Here is a 17,537-nt window from a genome sequence, read left to right on the forward strand (position 1 = left end):
CCAGAGATAACCAGTATAGCACTCTGAGTTTATGTTTTCAGTGGTTTTAATACATAAATATATATATTTTACATGGGATCATACTGTACATATTGTTTTGTAATATTTTTACTTAACAATATATCATGAATACTTTGTTTAATATTAATTGACATCAGTTTTTTTTTTTTTTTTGAGACACAGTCTTGCTCTGTCACCTAGGCTGGAATACAATGGTATAATCTCGGCTCACTGCAACCTCCACCTCCCGGGTTCAAGCAATTCTCCTGTCTCAGCCTCCCGAGTAGCTGGGACTACAGGTGCATGCCACCATACCTGGCTAATTTTTCTGTATTTTTAGTAGAGACGGGATCACCATGTTGGTCAGGCTGGTCTTGAACTCCTGATCTCAGGTGATCCACCTGCCTCAGCCTCCCAAAGTGCTGGGATTACAGGCATGAGCCACTGCGCCCGGCCTGTGACATCAGTTTTAAGTTTTAGGATTTTGTGTACACTCATGATGGTTTCTGAAACATACATTTCCAGGTACAATTTCAAAGTCAAAAGGCAATGCTTAAGGCTTCTGGTATTGGTTGCCAGAGACAGTATGTATTTATTCATGTCTTACCAGCAGCATTAGAGTCCCAATGTCCCTGAATTCCTGTCTGTTTTATAAGGAAGTGTCATCTCAACTCTTGCTTTAATATACATTTTAACTGTACTGAGGTTGAACATTTATTGTTCACTGGCACTTATTTTGTGATTTCCCTACTTAAGTAGCATTTTTTTTTTTCTATTGGAACTTTCTTATGGGGAGCGAATATACTGAAGTGGCTCCACAGTCAGGTTGTGGGTTCAAAGTCTGACCTCCTCATTTTTTATATATATGACCTTTAGCCTTCATTCCTCATCTGCTACATACATGCTGTGATGAGAAATAACATTAATAATTATATACAAAGCCCTTAGCAAGTATCTATGACATTTATTTTTTTCCTTTTTTTTTTTTTGGTTTGGAGACAGGGTCTTGCTCTCCCAGGCTGGAGTGCAGTGGTGTGATCTTGCCTCCCTGATGCCTCAACCTCCAGGGCTTGAGCAAACCTCTTACCTCAGCCTCCCAAATACTTGGGTCTACAGGCATACACTACCACATCTGGCAAATTCTGTTTATTTTTTATAGAGATGGGGTCTCACTATGCTGCCCAGGCTGGGCTTGAACAACTAGACTCAAACGATCCTCCAGCCTTGGCCTCCCAAAGTGCTGGGATTATAGGTGTGAGTCACTGTGCTTGGCCTATCTATTACACTGCTTACTAACATACAGTAGAGCTTTCTTACATCAAGAGTAGTCGTTTTACAATATACAATTCCTACTTAACGTCCTACCTTTTCAGTTTGTTCAGGTCTTTATCTGTGGAAGAGGAGGAAAATAAGAGTTGAGTAGCTCTTCCCATGTATTTTAATATTTTCCAAATAATCCCATCCATTTTTTCCATATTCTCTCCCCAAACATGGGCATTTAGGCCTCCTGCCATTCTTACTGGTTAGCACATGTCCACTGATGTATGCCCCAATAAGAGCATTACTTCTCTTTGCTTCTTTTTATCCTCATGAAAATTTTTTTTTATGCACAGGATTCTAGATTTCCACACAGATTTGTTTTTGGTGTGGTGTGTTATTCTTCCTACCTATTAGGTCTTTTGAATATGTCTTTGTGTTGCTGGTTAATCTGCACAACATTCCATCTTACACTAAGCATCAGTCTAAATATTCTCTTCCAGCTAGGCCCCTCAGAAAAGGGAAGTCTCGACTGATTGTGACCATTAGTTTCAGTTGTCACTTTCTTTTAGCAGTCTTTAATAAAATTTGCAAAAGATGGCTGGGCGTCGTGGCTCATGCCTGTAATCCCAGCACTTTGGGAGGCCGAGGTGGGCGGATCACTTGAGGTTGGGAGTTTGAAACCAGCCTGACCAACATGGAGAAACCCTGTCTTTCCTAAAAATACAAAATTAGCTGGCCCTGGTGGTGCATGCCTGTAATCCCAGCTACTCAGGAGGCTGAGGCAGGAGAATCGCTTGAACCCGGGAGGTGGAGTTTGCAGTGAACCAAGATCACGCCATTACACTCCAGCATGGGCACCAAGAGTGAAACTCCATTTCAAAAAAAAAAAAAAATTGCAAAAGATATTGTGAAATACTGGTGACTAAAACAAAACTGAACATGTGCGAGGTGCCCAAAGAACGTCACAGACCCAAGCAACTGACAAATACTTTTTGAGCACCAAAGCCCAAGGGAATGTACTAGGAACTGTGGGCATACAGCCCCAGAAACAAATGACATGGCAGCTTCTGATCTAGAGTCTTGGGAATTATAGGAAACCTGACAGCAACTCTGATACTGTCTTTAGAATCAAAGGAGAATCTTAAGGATGGGAGAGACAGTCTTAACACTCAGACTCTTGAGGTATAGGTATGGGCTCTTTCTCACCCTCATTCCCACCACTACCCTCATGGAAGTTCTAGGATAGCCTACAGGTTTGGCAAGGAAACCACGTATTTGCCCTTTCCCTGGGGTCACATAAACCAAGACAAAGCTCTTGACTCCCCTGTGGTCCAAGGGCTCCAGGTTTTGTCTATTAACAGGAACTTCTCCATTGGCACTGCTTAAGAGTCTGGCCAGACCCAGACTTCTCTGACAAGACCTCACTACATCAGGAACTCAAGGAATGCGCCACACTTTGTTTCTGGCCTTTGGCTACTCTTCTTTACTGGGAATCTTCTTCCCTGGAGTACCACCTTGGCTAACTCCTCCTCATCCTTCAGGCCATTTCCCCCATTTCCTTATCCAAGGCTGAGTCAGAGGCTCCTTAAGGTCACATAGGAGCATTCCACTTTCACTGCCTGTTTGGCTGCCTTGCCCATTAGATACAGAGATTACAGTCTTGTTTTCCACTGTATTCCTAGTCCCTGAGATAAAGTAGGTACTCAAAAAATAACCTTTGGGTAAATTATATTCTTTCTTCTCACTCCTATCTAATTCCTGGCCTGCCCTGGGCTCAACAAATCATTGATGAAGCCATTTCCCCACCTTTCTTGCTGCTCTGTCACTGTTCTTTATTAGGTCAGTAAATTTTTTTTTTAGTTCCTGAGACAAAGTGCCTCACACAGTCCACACCAGCCCCATAACCTGGTACACTAACAATCAGATGCAGTGACAGAGCCTAGGTTGCTATATTCTTTTCATGACATTTTCACACAAAATAAGATTTCAATGTTACATCCCCATTTTTCATATTTCCTGAGTATTCCTAATAAGAGCTGGAAGTAATGATTCTTCTGTATTCTGTTCTGATTAGTCACAGGAAAAGCTTTCAAAGGACACTTTAGCACTGGGAAATGCTGCACAAAGCAAACTAGACTCAAGACCTAGTATTTTATAACCTTTATGGAGTTTGGCTCCAAAGTAAACTCTTTTGACTAACAAACATAAAAATTTGACTTAAGTATTTACACTATTCACAGTATTCACAAATTACTTCATAGCATGGACTCTCTGATGGCGCATAAGGACTGATCTGTGCCTGAAAGCCTTCCCACATTCATTACATATATAAGCTTCGTCCCCAGAATGAATTCTCTGATGCTGAACAAGGGCTGAGCTCCTTTTGAAGGTTTTGCCACATTCATTACACTGATAAGGTTCCTCTCCACTATGAATTCTCTGATGTCTGATAAGGTTTGAGCTCAAACTGAAAGCTTTTCCACATTCATTACATTCATAGGGTTTCTCTCCACTATGTATTCTCTGATGAGTAATCAGCTCTGAGCTTTGCCTGAAAGCTTTTCCACATTCATTACATTCATAGGGTTTCTCTCCACTATGTATTCTCTGATGAGTAATCAGCTCTGAGCTTTGCCTGAAAGCTTTTCCACATTCATTGCATTCATAGGGTCTCTCTCCTGTGTGAATTCGCTGATGTCTAATGAGTTTTGAGCTCTGGCTAAAGGTTTTCCCACACTCATTACACTCATAAGGTTTCTCACCAGTGTGAATTCTTTGATGTATAATGAGATATGAACTTTGACTGAATGCTTTGCCACACTCATTACATTTACAGGCCTTCTCACCAGTATGGATTTTCCGATGTCTAATGAGGGCTGAGCTCTGATTGAAAGCTTTCCCACATTCACTACATTCATATGCTTTCTCACCACTATGAATTCTCTGATGAATAATAAGATAGGACCTCAAACTAAAGGCCTTCCCACACTGGTTACATTTATAGGGCTTCTCTCCAGTATGGATTCTCTGATGTTGTGTTAGAGAGGAATGCTGCTTGAAGCTGTGCCCACATACATCACATCTATAAGGTCTCTCTTCTGGAGGAACATTCTGACACATTATAGAGTCTGTAGTTAGAATCAAGCATCTTTCAGCCTCATCATAAAGGTCTCTCCTTCCTAGAGATTTGTTTGTGAAGATCACCTGATTAAAACTGCCCCCTCGGGAAGGAGATCTTAGTTTCTTCCCTGTAGCACTTCCTTGCTTCCACACTAAATTGCTTTCATGCTCACTAATTCCTCGAAATGAAGGTTCCTGAGGGAGTCCCTGTGATTTTTCTTCTGAGATGCCCTTTGTTGCTGTTTCATTGTTCTCACAATCTGAAACAATAAGTAGCAAACAACAGATATTACATTTCTCTAGTCACTGTCAATACTTTCTACATGAGAGAAAACAGAAGCTTCTACCTACAAAGATGTCACTGTCCTCCAGTATCTTTTTTTTCCAACTGGCCAAAGAGGGTCTCTCATATCTAATAAAGTCTACATCTACACTTTGAATTTCATCCTTTCCTGCCTCTTTTGAGACATCAATTGATAAATTACCTACAATTTTTTTCTACTATTTACAATCTCTTTCTCAACTGATTCCTGTTCATCAGCTTTTAAATAAGCTTAAGTGTCTCCCACCTTTTAAAATCAACCTTCTTGCCTACATATCTCCCTCAAGCAACCTCACTCTCTCTCATAGTGGTTTCACAACCTCACTCTCTCATAGTGGTTTCCTAAAAGAGTTGTCTGCAGCCTTTCAAGTGTAAGTATTCCACAATCTGGTTTTTGCCTTACCATCCCCCCCACCCCCCACTGCCCTGTCCCCTACTTCCACTGATTCTACTCTCATCAGGGTCACTTCATAGCTCTTTAATCCAATGGGTACTTTCTAGATTATTATTCTACTCTCATCAGGGTCACTTTATAGCTCTTTAATCCAATGGGTACTTTCTAGATTATTACTTAGCCTCTCTGTAGCATTGACACTGAGGATCATACCTTCCTTCTAGATGACATTCTCTTCCAGTGATATTAGCCTGATTTCTGTGGCTATTCCTTCTTAGATTCTAGGGTAAATCACTCAAACACGAGCATTCCTCCAGATTCTGTTTTGGACTCTCATGTATCCTTACTCTACAAAGCCTCTACCCTTGGCTTCCATTACAACTTATATTGTAGGCTATTGTCTGACTAATGCCTGCCGAGATCCCCAATTATATTCGTATTTTATTAAGCTCTAAAGTCTTATGCTAATTGGGCATTTTACTTTTGAATATTTCACAAGCACCAAATGTACCAACCTAAACAAATCATCAGATGTATTTGTTTTTCCTTATGTTTCCTCATTTACATGAACAGTACTACCCTTAACCAGATTGTTCAAGACTGAAACCTCAGTATCATCCTCAACTCCTCTCCCTCACACTTTAGTTTTAATAATTACCAGATGTTGCAAAGCAATTTAAATGCTGATGAACAGGAGTCAGCTTTTATGTTCTCCACCACTCACCATAAGACATATTGATTGAATACACTGTGGCCACTTGGATTATAGCAGTCTCTAATAGGACCATACTCTTTCTTTCCTCGCATGATTCTCCATTTGCAGCTAACTTCTAAACTACAAATCAAACTATGTCACTCCCTGTCCAAAATCCTTCAACGGCACACCACTGCACTTAAGAAACTATACAAATTAGCACGACACACAGGTCTTTACGACTGGATCCTATTTTCCTCTCTGGTTCTTCTCTTACCACCTGTCAATTCTCCATTCAAGTCAAATTCAACTACCTGCAATTTTCAGAATGGGTTGTGTTCTCACACCTTTGGGATGGTATGGCCTTTACTTGGGCTACTCCTCCTCCCACCCATTTACCTGGTTTTGTCTTACTCATAGTTCAAGTCTTAGCTTAGATTTTCTTCCTTCAGGAAGTATTCCTTGATCCTCTAAGATTGGGTTAGGTGCCTTTAGATGTGCTCCAACAGTACCCAGTGCCTACTTTTATTCTATAATTTACTACATTGCAACTGCCTTTTTACTTGTCCATCACCCACCTAGACCTGAAACCTCTTTAAACCCAGGGCCTACCACAGTACCAGACATGTACTGACGCTTTATAAAATTACAACATAATGAAATGAGTGAATGAATCACAGGGAAACTGACACAGGAGGGCTCACAGCAATTCATGAGGGGTGAATACAAAGCTGCTAAAGTGAGCACCTCTGGTTTAGAATGATAAAGGTGATGCTCACATGTGGCAAGTTTATCAAGTGCAATTAATTCTGCATTCTCAAAAACAGAAACCTAAGTGTCAACAGTTTCCAGATGATTTCCTATTCCTCACCACTTTTAGGGGAAAGGCACGGTTTCCAGGATTTCAGCTGTGTCTTTAAGGGCTGGAGGTGGATGTTTGGTGACTCTTGGGATGCTCTGAGACATGTTAAATCCTTCCATGGCACTGCTGGTTCCTGTGGACTAGCTGGGACCTGAAATCAGGAAAATATGTTTAGCTTTGTGAGAAAATCCCTAGGAAAACTTGCTTAGTAAAAATCTCAAAGAAGTCAATGATGACATCTCCAGGGAGAAAAGAGCATTCAAGGGTATAGACAAGTATGGCTCTACTAGTCACTTCAGGTTAGGCTTCAGTAGAGACATAAAAATTTTTATCCTACTGTTACGATACCATTACATGCTCCAGGCTGTAAATTCCTTTTCCCACAACACATCACTTTTCTCTGTTCCCACCTGCTGCCCTGGGTCATCAAACTCCCTCTCCAAATCCTCCAACAGGGTCACAGCTTCCTCGCCGCTTTTTGGATTATGTTGCTGAACCCAGATCTGCAGCTCCTCAGGCAGAATGCTCAGGAACTGCTCCAGTACCAGCAGTTCCAAGATCTGCTCCTTTGTGTGCAACTCTGGCATTAGCCACTGATAGCAAAGTTCCTGGAGTTGGCTCAGAGCCTCCCGGGGCCCAGGTGTCTCCTGGTAGCAAAACTTTCTGAACTGCTGACGAAACAATTCTTGGCAGGATTGAGTACTCCCATTCTGCTTAAATTTCTCATCCCAGGAAAAGTTATCTTCTACTTTTACTAGTATTAGTTCTTGTTCTGGAGGATCCTGAGGTATCAGGGTTGAAATTGCTCCAGATTCCACAGCCATTCTTGGCTGAAACAGCTTAGCAAAAAGCTCAGTACAACTGGGTTCGGTGCTTGAGGAGGAGTGTGAGTAATCTCTTCTTTCCTGAAGGATATAAAAGCAGTTAACTTACAGCAATCAATAAAATCTCTAAGAACTTGTAATAGTAAAGATGAGTAACTTTAGTAATATATTGAAAGGGAGCAGATTTGGGGCTATCACTAAATAAAACGAGATGATAAACTAAAAATCATTAACCTCAATCAGTGTCTCCCATTATGAAGAATTCCTACCACTAATGTTAGAAAAAAAACTGTTTTAGAAGCCAAAGAATGTGTATGCAACATTAACATCAATCACATAGTGAGAAAATTTCCAATTCTAATTCTGATTGTATCAAGGAGAAAAATCTATCTCTAACATGTATATATTAATAAAACTTGTAAAACTCTCTTTTAAATGAAATATAGGCTTCAGAATCAGACTTCCAAGGGTAAAAATATTTAGGCAGAATTTAGTAATACTGATTTTAAACGTTTATTTTTAGTTACTTTCTATCTAAAGCAAGTAATGTTGATTTTCATTTAAGGTAGTAGTAACATTTTTTTTTAAGTTCACATTAAGTGAGTTGATGTAAATATTGGGTATTTGTCATTTGATCACATTTGGTGTTTACCAACTTACTTCAACAAATACTGAGGCATTTACTGAGCATTAGGTTAAGGTTTTTGCTTATGAATAAATGAGTCTACTGAGGAATTGACCAAGAACAAAGACGTATCTGTAAAATGCTTACCACGTGTTCAAAAACATGATAGGTACCACATACACAAAAGCAGTAAAAAGATCAGTATCAGTTCTGAAAAAGCCTAGAATATCCCAGGAGTAAAAATGTTCAAAAGCAAAATATGGTAACAAATAGTTATTGTATTAAATGTTGTGACACAGACCAAACTTGACCTGATTTTAGGATGGCGAGATATCGATAGGAGTGTATGCCCTTAGTTTGTCAGGACAGATGAGTAAAATTCATTCCTCACATTACAGTTAACGTTAGAGATTAATTAGAATATTTAGCCTACAAATTTAAGGTTTATTAACCAGTTAGGCTGCACTAACTAGCACTTCTATTTTTATATCCTTGGTTAAACCTGCAGCATTTGCCAAGTCACGGGGTCAGGGCAACTGCGTTTTCCTTTGGAAAGCAGGGTTTTGAATGCTGGCCTCCTCTGAGTTCCCCAGTCGCTTGGAGACGCCGCGCGGGCCAAGGGGCCGCGACCTGGGGATAGGCAGGCCGAGCAGCGGGGCTCCTCCACTGTCCGGCCCGCGCTCCTAACCCCACCTCCCTCTTCCTAGGGGCCCAAGTCCCTCACCGCGAAGCCCAGGAGCGGCCAGGGAATGAGCCGCCGACCCAGAGCGGCAAGCCACAAAGACCGGAAGTGCGCGTACGCAGTGTTCCGCTCTCTTGCGCTCCGGGTTCCCCGCCGCTCCGCCCCTTGCTCTCAGGTAGCCAATCAGAGCCGCGGGATCAACTGGTCCCACCGCCTTCTCCCGGCCGCCGCTAGCCCAGCGGAACCTCCAAGCCCAGGCGGGGGTGCGCTAGGAGTAGGGGTCCTTGTGAGCTGCGGCATCCGGGGGTCCCCGCAACCCGCCTGGGCCTCGCCACCCTGGCTTTCTCCCGGCGCCACCCACGATTGTTGGTGTCAAGTAATTCCCGAATCCCACTCCCAATTTTCCATTAAAATATTCAGATTTTCGGCCGGGCACGGTGGCTCACGCCTGTAATCCCAACACTTCGGGAGGCCGAGGCGGGCGGATCACGAGGTCAGGAGATCGAGACCATCCTGGCTAACACAGTGAAACCCCATCTCTACTAAAAAATACAAAAAGCCGCGCGTGCTGCTGGGCGCCTGTAGTCCCAGCTACTCGGGTGGCTGAGGCAGGAGAATGGAGTGAACCCGGGAGGCGGAGCTTGCAGTGAGCCAAAATTGCACCACTGCACTCCAGCCTGGCCACTGCACTCCAGCCGGGACGACAGAGGGAGACTCCCGTCTCAAAAAAAAAAAAAAAAAAAAATTCAGATTTTCCTGTGATCCAGTTCTTTGCTGAGATCTCTGACAAAAGTAAACGCAAATAGGCTGAACAAAAACTAACAGTCACTTATATCGGTCTTGCCTATGAGTATCGCTGGAACCTTACAACAGCTTTGTGCTGTAGCTGTATAGTCCCCAATTTACAGCCATAGACATTGTCCAAAGTCAGGCAACTTGTGACCAGGGACGCCCACGTCCCCATAGTTCAAGGAGACTGGTGTCATAGACTCCAGGAGCCTATTTCAGGGTCTTCCCATTCTTCAGTGGAAGTTTGCTGGTATTAAGTCTTACTGCTTAAATTTTTCTGTGGTTATTTAGTCAGCGAAAAATGATGCCTCATGTTTCAACTTTGTGAGCTTAAGATGGTCCCCCTTCATGTTTATTGACCATTTGTGGTTCTTCAGAGATGGCTTTTCCCATTTAAAAAATTAAGGGGGTAAGATTTTTCTTTTTTCTTTGTGAGAATTTTTTGCTTATTAAGGATAGCAACTCATTTGTTGCAAATTGTTTCCCATTTATTTGTATTTATTTTTAAAATGTTACATTTTACATGTTTAAATGTTACATATTTAAAATGTTATATTTTTAAAAGTACATAGGATAATAACAAAGTGATACATACATACATAGAAACAAATTCTCCTTTGTCAGCCAAGACTGTTAAAATACACATATTTGAGAAAAAATGTTCGTTAGCATTCAAAGCTATTAGTGACTCACTAAATAATTCTTTATCATTGTGAAATAACTACAGCAATTTTACAAAGCAAAAAACAAATAATATTAATTTCCTTATAAATTATCAATTGCTTCATAATGAACCACTTCGAGACTTAGTGACTAAAAACAGCAGATATTTTATTGCTCACAGGTCTGTTGCCAGGAATTCAGGCAGGGCTTAGCGGAGATGTCTAGTCTCTGCTTTATGAGGTGTCAGCTATCTTCACTTAACTGGGGTGGAAGGTCCAACATGGCTTAACTCACATTGCTGACGTCTTGGTGCTGCCTCTTGGCTGAAGTTACTTGATTCTTCTCCACAAGGCCTCTCTCCATTCAGGAGTTTAGCCTCAGCTTTCTTACATGATGACTGGCTTCCAAAAGAGTGAAGGAGGAGGAAAGATGCTAATTCTTTTAAACCCTGAGTCTGGAACTGGCATTATATTCTTCTGCAGTATTCCATGACAGAAGGACTAGAATGGTGGAAAAGGGAAATAGACATTACGCGGCTTGATCATAGGAGGAAATTTTGGCAGTTATCTTTGCATCTAACCTAACACACCTTGTTATATTGAGAAACCTACTATGTAAGAGTGAAACTATTGAAAGAGAGAAGGCATATCAGTTGAAATGCTTTTGGCTGCAGTAACAGGAACCTTACTAGATGTCCTTATTGTTTAAGCCTTTTTAAAACAAATCCTGATAGCTAGATGCATGGAGATAAAATCATTCCCAGGGTTGGTTACTTCTGCGTCTGGACAATATTGTCAAGGACACAGGTTTCTTCCTTCTTTTGGCTCTGCCATCTTTACGTGTGTTGTTCCCCCGTCTGGCTTGCTTTATGGTCCTAAAATGATTCCCTCAGTTCCAGATTACAGATAATGTTCAGAGACCAAAAAGGGGAACACCTTTATCTTCTGCGCCTTTAAAAGATTAAGGAAACTCTTTTTCCCCCAGCAGATTTCTCTGTCATGTCTTATTAACTGAAATTGCTTTGAGTGCTTATGTCTATCACTGATAAGGGAGGTAAGGCCTCCATGATGGGATTAGGACAATTGAAATTTATATCCTAGGGCTAAGGAGAAGGCCAGCCTCACCTAAAGGACACAGACACTCGGGGGACAATACATGAAATTAGGGCTGTGTTAAAAAGGCAGAAAAGGGAGATAAATAGATGAATGTTGAGTTTGCAACAGTAATATCTGCTTTGATAGGTAATCTGATTCCCTTGTATAGGTAAGAAAGTGAGACACTGAGAAAAAATCCAGACTCCTGTCCTTCGTTATAAGATGTTACATGTGTTTAAAATATAAAATATTAATAATTAATTACTTGCAAGAGATGTAGACTAGAGATTTAGAGCTAATTTCTGGGACATAGTTTAAGTTCCCACTGAGATAGCAACTGATTACCCTGTAGGGCTGTAGGGCCTTAGGGCCTCCTTAGAGCCCCTTAACGGCCTTAGCCAACAATTTCCATGACTTATTTAACTTTCAGTGCTATTGATTATATCAGTGCCCTTAAAATCATTCCCTCCATCATCCCCCATCCCCAATCTCACACATATCCAGTCTGCTTTAATATGAAAATATTTGCTAAATTATTGAATCAAGGGTAGAGAAGTATAATTTTTGTTTTTCTCCTCCTTCAGATGTTCTTAATTTTTGTTTCTGTTTTTTTAATGATATGTGTGACAGGTGTGAAATAATGTCAGCTCCAGGCATTACCAGTGATCAGTGAGTAAGGTTGCTCATTCAGTGAAGTCCAACTGCTTGAATTACTGTATCATGCAACATCGGTCTGCTTTATGGTATTTATCAAGTGAGATAAGCCCATTGAAAGTCTCGTAACTGTAAACAACTATTCAATAATAAAGGATAGAGAAAATGGCTTCTGATGCACAAAGGAAAGGAATCATTTTCTTTTATTTTTATTTTTTATATAAATTTTTTTTTTTCACAGAGATGAGGTCTCAATATATTGCCCAGGATGGTCTTAAACTCCTGGGGTCAAGTGATCCTCCCGTCTCAGCCTCCCAAAGTGCTGGGATTACAGACATGAGACACCACACCTGGCCAAATCATTTTCTCATTCAGCAAATATTATGAAATATTGGTATATGTGAAGCACAGAAGAAAAGTAGGGATTCAAATGAAGTAAAATATATGCCCTTTCACATCACTCATCACTGTAATTCCTAGAGTATCAATTCCATGAGGGGAAGGGTTTTGTCTTCCATTGTTGTCTCGCCTGTATGGGCTAGCATTGTGTAGATATGTTGATGAATAAATGAATGAATATATAATACATATATGCAAGACGAAGTATTGATGCAAAAACTAGTGAGAGTATTTGAAGCATTCAAAGAAATGGAGTATACATGTAGGAACATTTTTAATAATATGCTTAGACTATTTTAATATGAACCCAAGATTTGTTTTTATCAGTTATGGTAAGATGACACACACAGAGGCCATTGCCTTTACAAGAAGAGTTTTTTATTACAATTCTAGAGGATAAGACGCATGGTATGCCATGGGACCACTTGCAGGGAGAAGCAGGGAGAGTGAGAATGAGTGAGAAAGGAACTGATGCTAAGCCTTTATTACTATAGTGGCAGTAAGTTGCAAAGTGGAGATGTGCGGGCAGGAAGCAAAATACACATATTGGGGCTAGTGGTTGGAGGGTTTGTAGTGAGATTTCTGAGGTCCTGAGAAAACACAGGGATGGTAGAGGTATAAATAACCTTGAGCCTCCAGCACTGGCCAGTGACTGTAAGCTACCACATCATCAATTACAGGATATCAAGAATAGTCACTGTACTATTGTATTCTATGGCTCTTCCATGATGTCACTAATTTAGCAGTTGTATTTTTCAGAGACAGATAATAGGATGTATTAACAGAGCATGACAGTGCTTATTTGTAGTATCCAAAACAGTAAACAAAGGCCTTAGTTACTAAGTTGTTTCTGTTTGCTGCTAATGTCAAAGAAAGCCTTTGAGGTTTCTCCTGACATTTATTCTTGTGTTTATCAAGTATGGAACAGAGTTAAAGCTTCAGGTAGGCTCTTCATTGTTTTACTTTTTTCAGGTTAACCACAGTGATAAATCATTTGACAGGGTCCCACCGCAGCTCTTAATTCTGTCAGTCACTTCAGAAAGATCTTCCACTGGGATTCTGTTCTGTCTTAGGGATAATTCAACAATGATACATAGATACATTCTAAGAACTTAAAAAAAAAAGGCAATGCCTAAATGCGTGGAGTATGAGTAATAAAAAGAAAAACACATGTTCTTGTAGTTTTGTGGGTAGGAAACTTGAGCATTTGGAGAGAAAGTATTAAAAAAAAAAAGCTCTGTAGGAATTAAGTGATAAAAGACACTCACCTCATTTCATTATACCTATTATATGTGATAAGGTGGATATGTTTAAAAATCTAATCTGTGGATATGTTTAAAAATCCAATCTGGTTGCCTTGAGCTTGTATTATTTGCCTAAATTCTTTTGTTGTAGCTATCATTATTAAAAGGAGATTTAGATTTTAATTGAATTCTTGATAGACAATGAATTTATTGAATACTCATTGGGTTTCTGTTTGACATTGTCTAATAAGAAATTTATTTCTTTTAATCTTGCTTGGCAACATAGTGGTAAATGAATAACTAATTTATATATTCCCCCAAATTACCTTAAAGCCTCCTAAATGCCAAATATACTTTTATTTTTAAATATCTTTCAGGTGGTACAATATAATTTGCTTATCTTTCTGGATATGTGTAGCTTTTAAAAATTATTTTATATATATTATTTTATATATTATGTTTTTATGACTGGGATTATACTGCTGCATGTCATACTTTTCTTGTAAATGGCTACTTCTTATATTTAAAATATCCAGTTGAATACCTTCTTGTGAAACTTCCTTTATTTATAGTTTACCAGTTTGAAATTTGTAATCAAGTATATAGACAATAAATTGCCTTTCAGTACTGGTTTTGGAAATGATTATCCAAAGGGAACTTTTGGGGCTAGCACCTTGGGGAGGAAGGGGCAAGTGAGTATGGACAGAGTAATACAGTGTTTAAAAGTTCAGGTTCTGGAGAAAGCCTGGTTCAAATCTCTGCTCTCTTAATTCTTAGCTCTGTGACCTTGTACAAGTTTCTTAAACTCTGTATACCTCAGTTTCTTCTTCTGAAAAATAAGAATGATTATTGTGTCTACCTCATAACATTGTTGTAAGCATCAAGTGAATCAATACATTTAGAACAGTGGTCAATAAATGTGTATTGTTATTTGTGGGAGGAGGTACTGAGTCGGTGGGGAGAATGTGGAGGATAGAAGAAGGAATATTTCTGCAGGTTTGGATATGCCCAAATATAAGAACAATTTAGGGTCATTATTAAAAATAAACATTTCTATGTCTTCAATCAGAACACCTAGGGGGAGGGTTCTATCTATTTTTTAGCAAATACCTCAGATGATTCTTAGTATCAGTTAGTTTAGGAAACTGATATGGTAGACAGAGTACAGGCTTTAGGGTCAGACAGATGTGGATGCTGATCCATCCATTAAATAATTATGTGTAAATGTCTACAGGTACCATTCTTTGGCTACAGCAGATACTAAATCTGATAAAAAAATTTTCTATGTTTATCCTTATAGACTTTATAGTATATATTGGGATTTCCACTCTAAGGCACCAGCCAGGGCCTCATTGAGTGACTTTAATGGACTTATTTTTTATTTTTTTATTTTACAGACATAGTCTTACTCTGTCAGTCTGCTCACTTGATCCTCCTGTCTCAACTCCTGAGTAGCTGGGATAACAGGTGCACATCTCCAAGCCTGGCTAATTTTTGTAATTTTTTTTTTTTTTTTTGTAGAGATGGGGTCTCACCATGTTGCCCTGGCTGGTATCAAGCTTCTGGGCTCGGCAATCTGTCTGCCTCGGCCTCCCAAAGTGTTGGGATTACAGGTGTGAGCCACCATGCCTGGCCCATATTTACCAGATTTGGAATACCAAAAAGTATTTGACAGTGATTTGAATTGGAGTTCAGTTTAATGTAATTGCTGTCCTTATCTACTTCTAAGATCAAAACAGGAACAGAAACCCTGCTTTGTTTGTTTTTTAGTAAATGAATTAAAGAACACTAGTGTTAAGATCAATGTAAGAGTGCTATTTAATTTAATACTGTGAAAAATAAACATTAAAGATAAAATACGATTTTCTTGTAATCTTTTGAGTACTGCAGTTTTTATCCTTTGATTTGCAGATTCTGGATATATCTCCCACTGGCTATGGTGGTTTTCTCTTCTTTCTACTGTTGGTGCTCATGCATTAAGTACAGTATTTAAAAACATTAAAAACAAAAATGCATTTTGGACATTGCTGTTGAGGAAATGAGATGTTCATTCTAGTGGCATTTTAGACAGCTGAAGCTTACCTCTTCAAGAGCCAGAGTTACCACATTTTGCACATTCTAGTTATATTGTACATTTCCATCTCTTTACAGAGTATATTGAACACTCTTAGGGCTATAATTTACTCTCACACAAAGTATGATTTTTGGAAATTATGGAAGTATTGGAAGAAGGATACAAACTCACTTCTCATTTACTATTCAACCTGAGGCAATCCACTTTCCTGTTACCATTCCACTAAAGTTGAATCCTTGAACATAATGACTTCTCAATCCTTAGCCTTCCTGCATTTTAGCATTTATCACTGTTGATAGCTTGTCCATTTTTTTTAGATTCTAGGGCACTATTTTTCCTCTACCTCTCCATCCACACCTTTGCCCTACTGCTGCTGCCTCCTCTTTTCTGCTTACTTCCTTCTGAGGTCATCTTCAACACTCCTCTCTTCTCCATATATACTCCTTCTCTGACAGTGATTTCATTCTTCCATTTATGCATAAACTATCCCCAAATTTGTACTTCCAACCCTGACTTGTCTACCAAGCTTTAAATCTTAATATCCAACATGTGTGAGCATCTGTTCTGGACAATTCACCAATGTCTCAACATTCACACAGCCAAATCCAATTCGACTACCTTCCCCCATCTTAAATTTTATTATTAGCCATAAATTGTTATTATTACGAATTATTAAAATAGAATAATTATCTTACTTTCTTAACTTTTCTTTTTGCCTCACACTGTCAAGACTAAGTAGAAATTTTAGGGCAGTGTAAGGGACCAGAAAAATTGGCCATTCTTTAACTGTGGTCCTATTGAAGCATCATTTGAAATAGCTCAAATTTATCTTCTTTTTCTTACTGCTGTTTCAATTCTGGTCTTTGCTGTCTTTCTTGTAATAGCTTTTTAGTCCTTGTCTCCTATCTCTCCTCTTATTCCAATGCATCTTTCAGATTGCTGCCAAAGTCTTAATATGAATTTGATTATGTAATCATGCCATTTTATAAATATTTGCTGCTTTGCCATGTCCACCAAATATAAGGTACATACCCTTGCCATACCATCCAACATATTCCTTCTTCTGACCAAAACCCATGTTCACCCCACATACTCAGGCACCAAAGGTGATGTGCCATTTCTCTTATCCTATTCTGTCCAACTTCCTGGAATTTGCTCCAAATATTATTATTTATTTGTTTGTTTGTTTATTTATTTATTTTGAGACAGAGTCTCACTCTGTCACCCAGGCTGGTGTGCAGTGGCACGATCTTGGCTGACTGCAAGATTCGCCTCCCGGGTTCACGCCATTCTCCTGCCTCAGCCTCCCGAGTAGCTGTGACTACAGGCGCCTGCCACCATGCCTGGCTGTTTTGTGTATTTTTTAGTGGAGACGGGGTTTCACCCTGTTAGCCAGGATGCTCTCGATCTCCTGACCTCGTGATCTGCCCACCTCGGCCTCCCAAAGTGCTGGGATTACAGCTGTGAGCCATCACGCTGGGCCTATTATTTTTAATAATCTTTTTGCTTTTGGTTGAAATTTTCAGCATCCTTCAGGCCAGATTACATTATTTTCCTTGTGAAACCTTCCTCAGCTCTCTAGGAAGGGTTCTGTTATGATGTGCTCCTCTTGACTTATTTATTTATTTGTTTATTTGATACAGGGTCTCGCTGTTACCCAGGCTGTGTGCAGTGCCACCTCACCAACTCAAGCAATCCTCCCACCTCAGCCTCCAGAGTAGCTGGAACTACAGGTACGAGACACTACACCCAGCTAATAACCATATATATGTAAAAGAAATGGGGTTTGCTGTGTTGCCCAGGCTGGTGTTGAACTCCTGGGCTCAAGGGATCCACC

At 39.8% G+C, this 17,537-nt stretch overlaps 1 protein-coding gene across 2 annotated transcripts; it reads right to left on the bottom strand.

The window, feature by feature from the left end:
• Nucleotides 1-2,205: 2,205 nt before the first annotated feature.
• ZNF397 (zinc finger protein 397) lies at nt 2,206-8,899 on the bottom strand. 2 transcript variants are annotated; one of them, XM_011943687.1, is made up of 5 exons: nt 8,826-8,899; nt 7,063-7,557; nt 6,662-6,803; nt 3,896-4,640; nt 2,206-3,811 (listed from the first exon to the last, which is right to left on the bottom strand). In XM_011943687.1, exons 2-5 carry the CDS (start codon nt 7,474-7,476, stop codon nt 3,511-3,513), a joined length of 1,602 nt encoding a protein of 533 aa, XP_011799077.1. In that variant the 5' UTR covers nt 7,477-7,557; nt 8,826-8,899; the 3' UTR covers nt 2,206-3,510. The 2 variants fall into 2 exon arrangements, with proteins under 2 accessions (XP_011799077.1, XP_011799076.1); XM_011943686.1 differs by having other exon boundaries at nt 3,059-4,640; nt 8,826-8,895.
• Between the last annotated feature and the right edge of the window lie 8,638 nt (nt 8,900-17,537).

The sequence above is a fragment of the Colobus angolensis genome, unplaced genomic scaffold (genome assembly GCF_000951035.1).
Source record: "Colobus angolensis palliatus isolate OR3802 unplaced genomic scaffold, Cang.pa_1.0 Scaffold220, whole genome shotgun sequence".
In the NCBI taxonomy this organism is placed as follows: Eukaryota; Metazoa; Chordata; class Mammalia; order Primates; family Cercopithecidae; genus Colobus; species Colobus angolensis.